The following is a 15,394-nucleotide window of genomic DNA, read 5'->3' on the forward strand; positions in this document are numbered from 1 at the left end:
TGCAACCTTGTGACAATTGAATTGCCCTAAAAACATCTGAGTGAGTACGGAGACCGGACGGAAGTCCCACTCGTAGCATCGCGAGATTTGGGCTGGATTGTCAGAGCCTGCAAGTTGTGAGGACGGAGCGGCGTCTCCAGCTTACCTCTTACAACGGACTAAGGAAAAGATCCTTGAACATAGCATCATAGGAGGTAAGACTCCTCACTCCTTAGGAAGGATTATCCTCTATATACACTGCGTGCAGAATTATTAGGCAAATGAGTATTTTGACCACATCATCCTCTTTATGCATGTTGTCTTACTCCAAGCTGTATAGGCTCGAAAGCCTACTACCAATTAAGCATATTAGGTGATGTGCATCTCTGTAATGAGAAGGGGTGTGGTCTAATGACATCAACACCCTATATTAGGTGTGCATAATTATTAGGCAACTTCCTTTCCTTTGGCAAAATGGGTCAAAAGAAGGACTTGACAGGCTCAGAAAAGTCAAAAATAGTGAGATATCTTGCAGAGGGATGCAGCACTCTTAAAATTGCAAAGCTTCTGAAGCGTGATCATCGAACAATCAAGCGTTTCATTCAAAATAGTCAACAGGGTCGCAAGAAGCGTGTGGAAAAACCAAGGCGCAAAATAACTGCCCATGAACTGAGAAAAGTCAAGCGTGCAGCTGCCAAGATGCCACTTGCCACCAGTTTGGCCATATTTCAGAGCTGCAACATCACTGGAGTGCCCAAAAGCACAAGGTGTGCAATACTCAGAGACATGGCCAAGGTAAGAAAGGCTGAAAGACGACCACCACTGAACAAGACACACAAGCTGAAACATCAAGACTGATTTTTCTAAGGTTTTATGGACTGATGAAATGAGAGTGAGTCTTGATGGGCCAGATGGATCGGCCCGTGGCTGGATTGGTAAAGGACAGAGAGCTCCAGTCCGACTCAGACGCCAGCAAGGTGGAGGTGGAGTACTGGTTTGGGCTGGTATCATCAAAGATGAGCTTGTGGGGCCTTTTCGGGTTGAGGATGGAGTCAAGCTCAACTCCCAGTCCTACTGCCAGTTTCTGGAAGACACCTTCTTCAAGCAGTGGTACAGGAAGAAGTCTGCATCCTTCAAGAAAAACATGATTTTCATGCAGGACAATGCTCCATCACACGCGTCCAAGTACTCCACAGCGTGGCTGGCAAGAAAGGGTATAAAAGAAGAAAATCTAATGACATGGCCTCCTTGTTCACCTGATCTGAACCCCATTGAGAACCTGTGGTCCATCATCAAATGTGAGATTTACAAGGAGGGAAAACAGTACACCTCTTTGAACAGTGTCTGGGAGGCTGTGGTTGCTGCTGCACGCAATGTTGATGGTGAACAGATCAAAACACTGACAGAATCCATGGATGGCAGGCTTTTGAGTGTCCTTGCAAAGAAAGGTGGCTATATTGGTCACTGATTTGTTTTTGTTTTGTTTTTGAATGTCAGAAATGTATATTTGTGAATGTTGAGATGTTATATTGGTTTCACTGGTAAAAATAAATAATTGAAATGGGTATATATTTGTTTTTTGTTAAGTTGCCTAATAATTATGCACAGTAATAGTCACCTGCACACACAGATATCCCCCTAAAATAGCTAAAACTAAAAACAAACTAAAAACTACTTCCAAAAATATTCAGCTTTGATATTAATGAGTTTTTTTGGTTCATTGAGAACATGGTTGTTGTTCAATAATAAAATTAATCCTCAAAAATACAACTTGCCTAATAATTCTGCACTCCCTGTAGAGGTAAAAATTAAGCCGACATTATAGACTGTTCACATGAGCGTACTATTTAACAGGCTGAATACAGATTACGGCTGGAGTGTTTGATGCGGTTGACTGCATATGTATTGATCCGGATTTTCTCAATCTCTATAGGAAGGATTGCAAGCGTATTAGCGTGCACGACTGTGCAGGGCTCCATCAGGTGTCCCTTTTTTTTTTTTTATTATTTTCAGGCGCACACGCCTTCAATCACATTTTTGCACACTAAGGACATTATTATTTAGTTCACTATTGTGATCCCAGGCACACCAATAGGTTTAATCATCACCTGTTATTGCTTTGTCACTTATTCATTTTTATTTGTCTTATGCAAAAAAAGATTGTGTATTATGGTGCATATCATTTTCTGGAAAGTATTATTCTTTATTTGTTCCACTTACCTCCATCTCACAGTTGAAGAAATGTATATCAGGTTTGTTTTGTTCAGGCTCTTGACATACTATAAGAAGCAGGTGAGGATAGCGATGAGGACCTTGAATGCTACGGCAGTGTTGGACTATGGAGAGGGGAAAATTTTCCAGTTCTTCCTGTCATAAAAGAGAAAACAGTGTCATTCCCTATATATTTTGTTAAACAGTTAACATCTTCTGCTAACAAGGACTTCTCTCATATTCCTAGACTGCCGAAACTGGTGCCTATATTTATATTATTTGTGGATGGTATGTAGAGAACAAGATACCTGAGTTCCACTGTCTAGAAGGCTGATTGATGTGTTCATTACTTGAAAAACCATCTCCTGAGCCCAGATCTTGTCCTTCGATTCCAGCTGAAATAATCGCTTTATGGAATCTTCTACAGTGCCGAGGGCATCATTATTATCCATCAAAAATGTTGCCAGATGCTAGGAAAAAAGAAAAAAAACATTGAGTTTTGCATCAGTTGTGAAGGTTTTCTGATAGATAGTATTGAGAGTACATCTGTGCAGAACAGAAACATTCACATGAGAAAATGTTGTAGTTTTTCTCCAGGTTGGAGAGCACATAAGAATTTATTGATCCGTATAATGTGTGTAACAATGAAAAAGTAAACTATAGTATAACTGACTCTGATATGGACCTTCACACACCAGGGAAGTCAATAGAAATGGATGATGTTGTGGCACTGAGCAATGATACTTTATTTGACTATAGGCTGCTCCTTTGATGTTCATTCATCAGGTTATTGCATCAAAAGGTCTAAAATAGCCAAGAAATCCTCCTAGCATAAGCCAAAAAGCACTATATGGGTGTTGCTCTAGTGGATATTGATGACCTATGCTAAGGAAAAGCCATCAATATAAAAATCCTGGGGAACCACTTTAATTGTAATTTTGGTCCACATTTAAGTGGTAAAGTACATTTGGACATATGTGAAAGTTCATAGTCAAACATTTCTTAAGGAAAACAGTAACTTAAACAGCTTCAGTAACATATATGTCCTCAAAGGGGATGCCTCGTTTAGAAAGCCCATTTTCATATATTCTATTAGGAAATTCTAAGATCATGGAGGGGAGTCTCCTACAGTATTTAGGATGTGCATCTTTCGGCCAAAATGGAGAACTGTTACAAAAAGCATCCCTTGCTCTGGAGATCCTCTCCTGCATTATACAGCTGCTCGCTAGGTCCTTGTCTTTAAATATTCTTCAATTACATAATACAAGTTAAAACTGATAGTGGTGGCCCTCTAAAAATAATCTGAGTGTAATGGTGGAGTAGGATGAGGAAAATGCCAATCTATTAAATACCTTTCTCTCTACTGGAGAACACGTAGGAACAGCCAATGACATGGGACATGTTTAGGTATAATGTTAATTCTCCATTAAAATATGATCTGCTTAAGGGCTCATGCACATGACCGTGTTTTTTGTCCGCATCCGCATTTTTTCTTGGTCGAATGCGGACCCATTCAGTTCAATGGGGCCGCAAAAGATTTGGATAGCACACCCATGTGCTGTCAGCATCTGTATGTCTGTTCCGTGGCCCCGCAAAAAAAATAGAACATGTCCTGTTCTTGTCCATTTTACTGACAAGGATAGGACAGTTCTATAGAGGGCAGGATGTTCCATTCCGCAAAATGCAGAACAGACGCGTTAGGTATCTGTGTTTTGCAGATCCATAATCCGTGGACCGCAAAAACGGTAACTCCTGTGTGCATGAGCCCTAACCCACAAAGAAATCTAGTGACGCTTAAAAAAAAAACATTAAAATAGACAAATCTCTGGGTCCAGATGGCATTCACCCCTTAGTTCTCAAGGAATTAAAAGGGTTTTTCTGAGACATAAATACTAATGACCTATCCTCTGGACAGGTCATCAGTTTCTGATCACCAATCAGCTGTTTGAGAAGGCACCGGCACTCCTGTGAACGCCGTGGCCTTCCCCCTCCTCACCAAGCACACCCAGGCCACATGACCGATGGCCGATGTTGTCACTTGAGGTAGGGAAAGCTGAGAGAAGGCAAAGGTGCTACTTACTATGCCACACTTTGGTAAAATAAACTCTTTTGTGGGGAAAATATTTGAAGGCTTTCTTTCTGCATCCACCTCATAGGGTTTTTCTTCCTCTAGATCAACAAAGAGGTAGAGACGAGCAAATCTATTCATAAGAATCAATTTGTCTCATAAAGCAGAGTTCTGAACAGTCCCTGCTGCAGTAGCAGAAGCAGAGCCATTTTGCTGCTACTCGGAGCAGAGGCAGGTGCAGGATTGTCAGGGCCAGCCAAGATGTTTGGCTTTGTTGTTCAAGCAGCAGGGGGGCATCCTCAGCTTGGGGGACATCCCGTCGCAGGTGCAGATCTCTGATGAGGCAAATCACTTCTTATGAATAAACTGACTCATCTCTACTACAGTGTTGATCCAGAGGAAGGCAAATAAAACCCCCCATGAGGTGGATTCAGATTGGCTCATTTCTACAGTGAAGCATTGTACTGTAGGTTGGATCTGTGTCTTTTTACAACCTTACCGGTTATGTAACTATGACAAGGGACCATTCTAACAAAGCAGACAATCTCTTTAACTTCAGCACTAATTGAACACCCAAAATAGGTTAAAAAACAAGAACTGTCAGGTCGGCATGTAAGTTCAAAACACATGAGTTGTTGTTTCCTACATTATTCTCCTTGTCCTTACTGAAAAATGTCCTTTTTTTAAAGCCTTATTTGTCAATGGATGTCGGCAAAATGCAATGCATTTGGCTTCATGACAACTGCAATTAGATTAGATCACCTGCAATTGGAGAACACAATTTGGCTTGGCTACATTATTCATTGACGACTTGGCTACATTATTCTTAATCTTATCTAAGGTTGTTTATTCATATGAACCCAGTAAACCTGACCACATATCCTTATTACATTGTAATTAAAATGTTTTTTTTAAATAATTTTATGAAGCAGTTTGCAAAAAAGTTTCATCCATACGGCAACTCACATGGTGTGAAACCCAGTAAAAGCCTGTGGAGCATCCCTTATATAATGACTAGCTGTGGCTGAGGGATTTCATCTCACAGCATGATCTATCCATACCAAAAATGAGCTATGGCAGATTATAATAAGCATCCCACAACATTCTAGTTATACATTCAAATGGTATATCCATAATCTTCTAACATGCGAAGGAGCCATATCAAACACCGTTTTGTCTAAAGCAGCAAATATGGTCTGTGACTCCACCACAGGACCACACATCAGGTCCATAAAGGTGACATAAGGACATAGCTATAGTCTGTGCTGCCTTTTCAAATATTTTCCTATGTAAAGCTTTTTGCACTTCAGCTTGGCACATGAATAGTCCGCCTGACAGAAGTGAATTATGAAAGACTTCTGCTGACAGGACCAGACCACGCGTTGTGAAATTGGTGGTGGTTCTGTAGACGATCAGGGTAACAGAGTGCAGTAATGTAGTTACTAGGGTTCCATGACCTAAACCCTGACAAAGCTGCATGCTTTAGAAGTGAAATGCGTAGTGGAAGCAATCAGGGTTGGACTGGCCTCACAGAGTACCAGAGGATCCTCCAGTGGACCCAGGTTCTGACGCAATAATTGGCCCCTTATAATACATGGCACCTAATCTAATAGTAATAGCAAACTAACCAATTGCATGCAAAAATATAATACCAGATGCTGTGCGTCGGCCCCTTGGCCCGCTCCTGCCCAACACCGTTTCGCCTGTGAAGGCTTCTTCTGGGAGTGCCGTACTGATCATGAACCGCCTCTTAAGTATTTTGCACATTAGATTAAAATGAAAACCGGTTTGTGGTATGTCCACAGGATGTCCATCTGCGACCGATCAATACCATAGTAACATAGTACATAAGGCTGAAAAAAGACATTTGTCCATCCAGTTCGGCCTGTTAGCCTTCCTCTGGATCAACTTGCAGGATGACAGGCCGAACTGGATGGACACATGTCTTTTTTCGGCCTTATGTACTATGTTACTATGGTATTGATCTGTCGGAGATGGACATCCTTCATCATAAGCTCCGCCCAAAATGGCATACTCACAGCATCTGGTATTATATTTTTGCATCCAATTGGTTAGTTTGCTATTACTATTAGCTTGGTGACTGCCATACATAGTTTCATTGAAACAGGCTTATCTTTATGCTGCTTTACATGCTTCCCGCTGGCAGTTTTTTTCATTTATTATTTTTTATTTTGTTTGTAACCAGAGTTTTCTGTTGTGGTCGACCCCTCGGTCACCTTCTGGGTCTATTAGTCCTCTCCTGTTTGTTCTCATTTGCTGCTTATTTTATGACTTAAAACGATGTTGCTGTATCTTTTGATATCATTCCTTAATAAAGTATTGTTTGGGTAATAATTCTATGTATTATATTCTGCTGTTGCAGATTTTTTGTGTTATCATCCTTAATAAAGTATGTTTCTATAATATCTTTAAGTGTGGAGGCATTCAATATTTATTTGGTTTAGCAATAAAAAAATACAGTTTGTTCTGCAAAAAATGAGCCCTCACACAGCTCAGTCATCAAAAAATAAAAAAGTTATGGCTCAAAAATATTTCAGCAAATCCAGGTGCTGCTCTTTGCTCTTTCCCTTCTGAGCTCTTTACGACCACAAATGGGGTGTTACTGTATTCAGGAGAAAATGGGTAGCAAATTGTGGGGTGATCTCCTGTTATCCCTTGTGAAAAAGAAAGTTTGAGCCAAAGCAACATTTTATTGTTAATAAAAATTTAAAAAAATTGGCCCACAGGGAAACTACCCAGGGGGCAGCCCGAGCCCTCCTCACTGCTGCTGGCCGGGTACTTAGTGGTCTGATTCTCATTATATTTTTTTCTTCTTTTCTTGACCCTCTCGGGAGCATACTACTGGGGCACTATAGGGGCCATTACTAGGGGACGTCCAGGCAGCATGTTGAAGGTAGGGCTGGAACAGGAGGAGGATAGAACATGGCACTTATTGATGGCCATCACAGACGGAGTTTTTTAGGCAGTATACTGTGCTGCACTGTTGTATTTGGTTATGCTAGGATTGTATTTTGTGCTCTACTATGGTATTGTTGACCCCACCTTCTTGTGTCGGCGTATTGCTGACCCCATCTACTTGTCTATCCCCACCTTCTGTCAATTTGGACCCACCTACAACATGGTTTTTTTTCCAGGGCCACTTTAAGTTCCCAGACTGCCCCTGGGTGCATCTCCTAATTCCCCGCCCTTTCCCCTTCCCAAGATAAAGTAATATAAGATCATAACATTAATACATAACCCAACTTTTGTTTTCTTTCTATAAGTAAGTATCCATTATACATCTTCCTCATTGCATCTTTCTGACTCACTTTCTGCCTTTCCTGCTTCTTACACATCTCACGTGATGTCATAGCATAATAATCCTACCAGACCTGTTTGGAAACGTGACTCATATATAATCTATATCTTTATGTTTTCATTTTCACATTTGGGACAGGACCATGCCCCGTCCATGTATGATCAATGTCTAGATCTGCCAGCAGCTGTCACGCCCATGTGCATGGTCGTGACTCCTTGGGAGCCGCATGCAGTTGCCCGCGGTCTGTGTGTTTTGTCAACCGCAGCTGGGGGCTGTTAGTAGTTTGCCTCAAGTGCGGTTGCCGCGGACAACAGGTGTTTGTTGGCAGTGTAGCAGCCTGAGCTGGTTGCTAGGCGCCTCACTGTTGATGCGTGCGGTTGCCTCTGGCTATGTGTGTATGTATGCACTTTCTATGTCTGGTGTGCACCATTTCACTCTTTCAGGTTTAAGGCCCTGGGCTGTGCAAGCAAATTGAAATTGAAAGCTTGAGAATGTATATAATATACTTGTGGAAATAAAAGCAAAGATTCTAAAATAAATAGTGCTGAAATGATGGGAATAGTAGTCGTTTCTGTTAGGGTATAGTCGCACAGAGTCGATTTAGTGCAGCAGAACTTCCAGCTTGGATTCTGCTGCAATTCTATGGCAAAATATGCGACAAACCCACAAATACATACAGATTTTTCACAGATTTTGCAACATATTTCACCTTATGCGTTGTAAAGGTGAATATATAGAATGCACACCACTGATCATTTCCAAATGGGTCTTCTACTTGTGTTATACATACAGTCGCCCAGATTTACTAATGCTGTAGATGGCATAAATTTAGATCAGCTGTTTAGACCAGATCAGATTTATTCAGTAAATTTGGGCCAGTGTGTGTACGAGATATAGTAAAATCTCATAGACATTGATCCTACTATAAATATGCATTTTATTTATTTTTGTTTATTTTATTTTTTGTATTATTTTCTATTTTGTCTAAGTATTTTTTTCCCCACAATCCCACAGTCGGAAAATCCGTACCATATCCCTTCTATGTGGCCGTACTCTTATAGTATTAACATTTTAAAGGGGTTTTCTGGGTTTTTTAAGCAAAGTTTAAGCATTGTAGCGTTAATGAAAGGTTAAACAACTTTCTAATATCATTTGTATTTCATCCCGTCATTTTTCAAGATGAAGAATAGCCTGCTCACATTCAGAATTTGAAAACCTGTCCTGACCCTATGCTGCATACACAGTTGTTGGGTTTATTGTAATGTATAAATTTAGGCGAAAACTCTCAGCCCAGGGTTCAGGACAGTAGAGACATGATACACTGTAAAAAACAGCAAGCACAGATCTTAACAATGTTGAGAAACTAAAAGACAAAGTAAGTTAGAAAACAGTCTGATTACACAGTACAATTATTAAAAGAGTTCTCAGGGATCTTCATATTGATGGTCTATCCTTAAGACAGGTCATCAATACATTTATATTGATGGTCTATCCTTAGGACAGGTCATCAATACGTGGATCGGTGGGAGCCTGACTCCTGATCAGCTGTTCAAAGAGGTTGGGCGCTCCGTGAATGTTTAGGCCTCTTTCTAGGCCATGTGATATCACGTTCGTTGGTCACAAGGCCTAGACACCACTCACTCCCGTTCAAGTGAATGGGGCTAAGATGCGATATCAGCCGCTATCCAATGGATACAGCTGTGCTTGGTAAACTGCAAGGAGCCTGTAGCATCCATTGGAGCTCCGGTGAGCGTTGCGTCTTCCTTAAACAGCTTACTTATTAGCGGGAGTGCCGGGAGTTGGACCCCCAATGATCTCATATTAGTGAATTATCCTGAAGATAGGCCACCAATATGAAAATCCCCGAAAACCCCTTTAACAATTCATGACCTTTTGGAAGTAGGTGTGCTGCTAAAAATAAGAACTGTGTAGTGGACAGAGCTGGTTACTGGAGTAACCAGCTCTGTCCACTGCACAATGGATGGATCTTTGTAGTTCCAGCACCTATTTTCAGGGTGTGGGGTATTGGACCTCTACAGATCCTAGACATAGGTCTTCCATTTTTAAGTCCTGGAGAAGCCCTTTAAGCTTTCTTTAGATCAAATAAGGCCTTTCATAAATTTCTTATACTAACACATGGTTGCATTTGTAGTGTCTATGGACATTTGGCTACTATTGCCATCAACTCTCTGGCTTTGAAGGGTTAACTTGCACTGTGATATATATTGTTGTGTACACTTATACTGTTTCATATTATGCACAGCCAGCTAATACTGAGAGACTTTATGACTTTCAACCTATGCAAAGTTTTGGAGGGAACACTGACCATCTGACTGTCTGGTTTAGCTTTGTGGTTTATGTCTGAAAACTTTTTTATGTTGGGAAAAACTGTTTATTCATTCTCTTAGACTTGCATAGAAGCTCTATACAAGTCAATAACAAACTAAAATTGTAATATTGTATCTATCCCTGCCTCTAGAAGGTTCTAGTTCAGCTAGAAACTTTAGATAAGAAGAGCAGTCAGAGCCCTTAGTTGTCTGCATACGGACCAGTGTTTAGTAGGAGAGACTATGCCAGACTGCATGAGTGACCAGAAGAAGATGCTGAGATGAGGATACTTTGCCACAGATCCTGGGTCACCAGCTCTGTAACTAGGGAACCAGCCGAACAACTGAGCCACAGATCCTGGGCCACCAGCCTTTGGCCAGGGAGCCAGTTTTCTGAGAGAGAGGGAAAGCTAGCTCAGGTCTTTGCTAAGCATGAAACTTTCTTCCCTGGAGGAGACTGGAGAAGCCAGCCCAGTGCATTGTCTTCATTATTTTACACCTGAATTCCTCCAGTAAAGAAGTACACTGGTTTCCTGCAGACCCTGACTCTGTGGACATATTTCCCGTTGGAATATTTATAACAACCCCTTATCTCTGAACTTCTTTTGCATATCTCTCAACTTTTGAAAAGGCCAATGTCACGGATCAGCGGGTGTGAATCCACTATGCCACTGACTGGCTATACTCTGGAGAGACGTGTCTAAGCAACTACCTGGTTTTCACTAGAGCCTCAGTTGGTGAGGATAGACTTGAGCAGTTAGGGTAGTTGCCAGGGGCTACTCCAGAGCAATTCCCGAGTCGGTGGCAGCTGGTCCGGGCGGACCAAGAGGTACCTGAGTAGGTACCAGAAGTACAAGCGTAGTCAGGCGGGCAGAGACGTTACCAGGAGCAACAGTGCAGGACCGAAGGATAAGGCAGAGACGTGGTCCGACAGGCAATATGTCTGGGCAGGCGGCACAGGTACAGGTCAGGCAATCCGTGTCGGCAACAGGAGAGATAGGCAAGCAGGTAGGGAACAGGCGATAAGCAGAGTCCAGGAACGAAGTATAGATCAGGAGCACACGAGAGTATCAGGAACCAGAAAACTCAAGGACCTTGACACTGAGGCATCTGGGAAGGGCGCTGAGCCACTAAAATACATGCAGGAGGGCCAGAGTTGGTCAGCGAGGTCACTTGACCTAGCCCACACAGCCCAGGGAGTGATGCGCTTCGCCCTTAGAGCAATGTAACACGAAACCCGCCGACCTCATGCTGTGTTCAGAGATGAGGGCCGCAGCAGTGAAATGGGAAGCACCGGTCACATAAACGGGGGAACAGCGGTGTACAGCAGCCTCTGTTGCAGCCAAGAATGGACAACCGCACCAGCATGATTTGTGTGTTGCATCAAATTTCTATTGCGCTTATCCATGCCTCTAATTCTGCCCAATGCATACACGCCCAAACCTGCCCAGTCCACTTTGTGCCCCCACACACAAATTTTTCCCCTTTACTACCTACAGATAATATGTATGCTCCCATACAGTAGGTATGCTCCAGTAATGCCCCCACACAATAGTTATGCCCCCTTAGTGCCCTCTTCACAATACAATGCCACCTTAGTGTCCACACACAGTAGTTATGCCCCACACAGTAGGTATCTCCCCATAATGCCCCCACACTGTAGTTATACCACCCTTACAGTAGTGCTGTCCATACAATAATGTTACCTCCTTAGTGCCTTCTTACAGTAGTGAAACCCCTTACTGTTACTAAGGCCTCATTTATACGACCGTATTTTTGGTCCGTGTCCGAGATGCATTTTTTGCAGATTAATTTATTTTGATATCTTCATTAAAAAACGCATCATCCATTTACTGTTTGCATCTGTGTGGTCGTGCCGCAAATTATAGAAAATGTCCTATTCTTGTCCGTTTTGACATCCTCAGGATGCAGATACCATTGAAATCAGGACATAACTCTGGGACTGAGGGACAGCCACCAAAATCCTAGACTGTCCCACCAGATCCGGGACAGTTAGGAGGTACCGTATACCTTTTGTGATGTCATCTTTGGCATTTACAAATGACTGTCGTTTCATGAACATGTCTTATTTCACATGAACTTTGGATAGAAGATTGCTATGTTCTGCCTGTCTCCAAGAAAACACAATAAAAACTGCAGAAAAAAAATGTTTCAGTTAATGGTTCCATATGTGGGCTCATAGGTGACAAATTCCTCATACTTTTAGGGTGTTTGCTTGAGATTTCTGTTACTTTTCAATCCGCTACAAGCAAGTAACATCTCCACAGCTTGCAACTTGTGATGACATCAATGCATTGCAGCACAATGGTGAATATTTAACGTGTGTCGGCGTTAATGCCTGTGTATGAAATAATGCCATGGCATGCCAATGCATGATGGTAAAGTGGATGCATACAGGACATGTCGGGTGAACAAAGGCCCTATAGATACAGTATGTTCAGTCAACATAGCCTAATACATCAAAACATAGAAGCACCATTTGGTAGCCCATGGAGTGACTGCGGTCCCATGATGCAGGACCATGGGGGCTCCATGTGTCTCCATACAGTTTCCATGAACGCGGCTTGGCCATAGGTATGAATCCTAAACCACACTGTTTCTTAGTTTTTTTCCAATTTGACACTTAGGGGATTTGGATCAATTCTAGACATTTATAAAAAGCCCATCAGAATGGAGAACCAGACCAGGAGTGGACAGGATATCATAAAAGTAGAAAATATGGTGAACATTACGGTTAATTAGTGTGCCTATAGTTGTACAGGTCATTAGCTGAAAGACTCCAGGCTACACATGACAGAAATTGCACATTATTACCCTCAGCACATATACACAATATAGTTTAGTATAGAATAAGAGTCGAGGAGCGGGCCCATCGGGGGTTTATTGGTGAAGGCTAATAAACGGGTGAAGCAATTAACCGCTTATGATTTAATGCAGGTAGGCTAAATGGCCGGGATGTTAGCCAATGCTTCCATGATAAGTGGAGCTCTGGAGGAAAGTGCCTCCTGTCATCTGTGCACTTTCCCTCCTGCTTGCTCCTCCTAACAAAGGTCATCTCTGCTCATCACCTTTGGACAATCTAGTGCCTTAAGGAGTGGCTCTACTGCGCAGGAAGCAATCTTTGAGCTGATCGTCCTTCTCTCTGACACCAGGATATGGAGCGCACACCCTGTTCTGTAGAGCTTTAAATGTCACCTGCATACTACTCGCTGTCTCACTGCATCAACACCTTTACACTCTGTCAACACAACTGTGGATTTGCACCGTCTATGACCCCCTTATGGGCCTTCAACAAGTTTACACATAGATTTGCCTATGCCCTGGTTATACAATGTCAAACCTACATTTCACCTATGTTCTAAACTTCTAATGGCAGAACATTCATGAGCGAATAGAAAGACTAAATTAGCAAATATCACAGCACCATAGCTAAAGCATTCATGTGACTGTACAGGGATCTGAGACACAGTTATATATAAGAGCCATCTATACATGAGCCATATAACTATACAGTATCTATCCATCTATCTACAAATACAAATAAATACAATGTAGCAATGGATCAAAATATCTACATAGATCCAGGCTTATCCCGTGATACTGTCCTACAGTAAGAACCGCATGCAGTAGATATGTCAACAGTCACCGGAACATATAGAGAAAACATATGTGCTACATAGATATTCAACCAGCTCATAGGGAAGTTTTTAGATGCACACATTGCTGTGCTGTATCCAGGATGACTACACTGATACAATATCAAATACATGAGTATATGTACATACGTCATCCAAGGCTACTTTTACACTTGCGTTGTTAATTCCGGTATTGAGAACCGACAGAGGATCTCAATTCCGTAAATAAACTGATCCGTTTTGATCTTGCACATCAGGATGCATCCGTTCCGTTAGGATGCGGTTGTGTGAAATCAAAATGAAAAAAAAACAAAAAACGAATCCATCACTAAATACATTGAAAGTCAACAGGTGACGGATCAGTTTTTTTAGGCTCCTAAAAATACGGATCTTTTTTCCCCCCGTTTTTATGACCGGACACAAAACAGCAGCTTGCAGCAGTTTTGTGTCCACATAATGGACTGCTGCCGGAACGGACGACATCCTGATGCATCCTGCAGGGATCTTCAGAATGCATGATGACCAAACGGAAAATGTTTTTCCCGGTATTGAGATACCCTGCCAGATCTCAATATCGGAAAACAACAACGCAAGTGTGAAAGTAGCCTACGGCACCTGTGTACGTGCATCATAGTAGCGTCTCCTGTTATGTGACACAGTGGTATTATCTCCTCAACCCCGACACAGAATCTGCACAATCTCATGGTGAACCTCGCCATGTCCACTGCGTGGTATCTTCGCTGTGACGTGAAGCTGTTCTTTGCCACCACTCAGGAACCCCTGCACTTACCTCCACATTGTACTGAGATGTTTCGTGCTTGATGACATTGGAGTTGGAGTATTTTTTCCTCTGTTCTGTAAGGTAAAACATATAATATAATACCAGTATAATCCCATCACATACGTCCTACACTTGCGAGGTCTAGCAGAGCGTTTCTCAGACAAACCTTGGATTGGTGGGTGTTCCCATGGTGCATGTTGAAACTGATTCATTGATCACGCAGAATCGCAGTTCTATAGGTAAGATCTCAATATCTGGAAGTGTAAGACGTGCTTCCTAACAGGTATAGCTGGACAGACAACTAGATCCTGTACAGGAAGCAGCGTCCCGATCAGGTCTGAGCACACCTACGTCTACCAATCAACCCTCCTTGGTGTAGTTTAACCCCAGATTACTGGTTACACCCTCCTAGGTTCCTGACAGGCTTCACTAAACACTTTGTTGCGGTGATACCTTGCACTTTATGATATTTTATGGTTGTTTGACACAGGTTTATGACTCTGTGCTCTTAAGGCTGATGCAGGCGATTGTCAGGAGGTAAGCGCTCCTTCCTGACAACCACTTGCTCGTCAGCGGAGGAGACCGCTGCTAAAAAAATCAGCGATCTCTTCCACAGTATGGGGAGGAGCGATCGCTAATGCCATCATCAGTCGTCCCCATACCGGCAGCAGATCGTGATTAGACACCACGATCTGCCACAGGCAAACAATGATTTTTAAAGCTTTCTTAAAAATCTGGATTGCTCGTTCATCGGGTAATCGGCGGCAGTATTGCACTACCAGATCGTCGCTAACGAGCGTTCATACAAGCGCTCATTAGCGATGATCTGGCAGCCAATCTGCTAGTCTAATACACCCTTTACTTGTTGAGACTAATACGGTCACTTTATGTTTGGAGGACGATTTATTCGGTGGCGAGTTGACGGGTGATTTTGTCCAGTCGGTGAAACCTCTGAAGGTATCATATAATATCGTAGGTTAATCGGTGGCACCTATCATTAGGGAATTAAACCAACTCTCATACTGACTGAGCCTCAAATCTGCACATAAGGCC

The 15,394-nt window shown here is 42.3% G+C and overlaps 1 protein-coding gene across 1 annotated transcript in view; it reads right to left on the reverse strand.

Annotated features, from left to right (window-relative positions):
* The window catches only part of EPS8L2 (EPS8 like 2), a 159,794-nt gene that overhangs the window by 50,677 nt on the left and 93,723 nt on the right, over positions 1-15,394 (reverse strand). Inside the window, exons 4-6 of the mRNA XM_040410844.1 lie at positions 14,351-14,415; positions 2,499-2,660; positions 2,200-2,346 (exon numbers count right to left, since the gene is read on the reverse strand). Coding sequence (XP_040266778.1) covers positions 2,200-2,346; positions 2,499-2,660; positions 14,351-14,415 — 374 coding nt within the window. The remainder of the gene's footprint in view (positions 1-2,199; positions 2,347-2,498; positions 2,661-14,350; positions 14,416-15,394) is intronic.

The sequence above is a fragment of the Bufo bufo genome, chromosome 10 (assembly GCF_905171765.1).
Source record: "Bufo bufo chromosome 10, aBufBuf1.1, whole genome shotgun sequence".
NCBI lineage: Eukaryota > Metazoa > Chordata > Amphibia > Anura > Bufonidae > Bufo > Bufo bufo.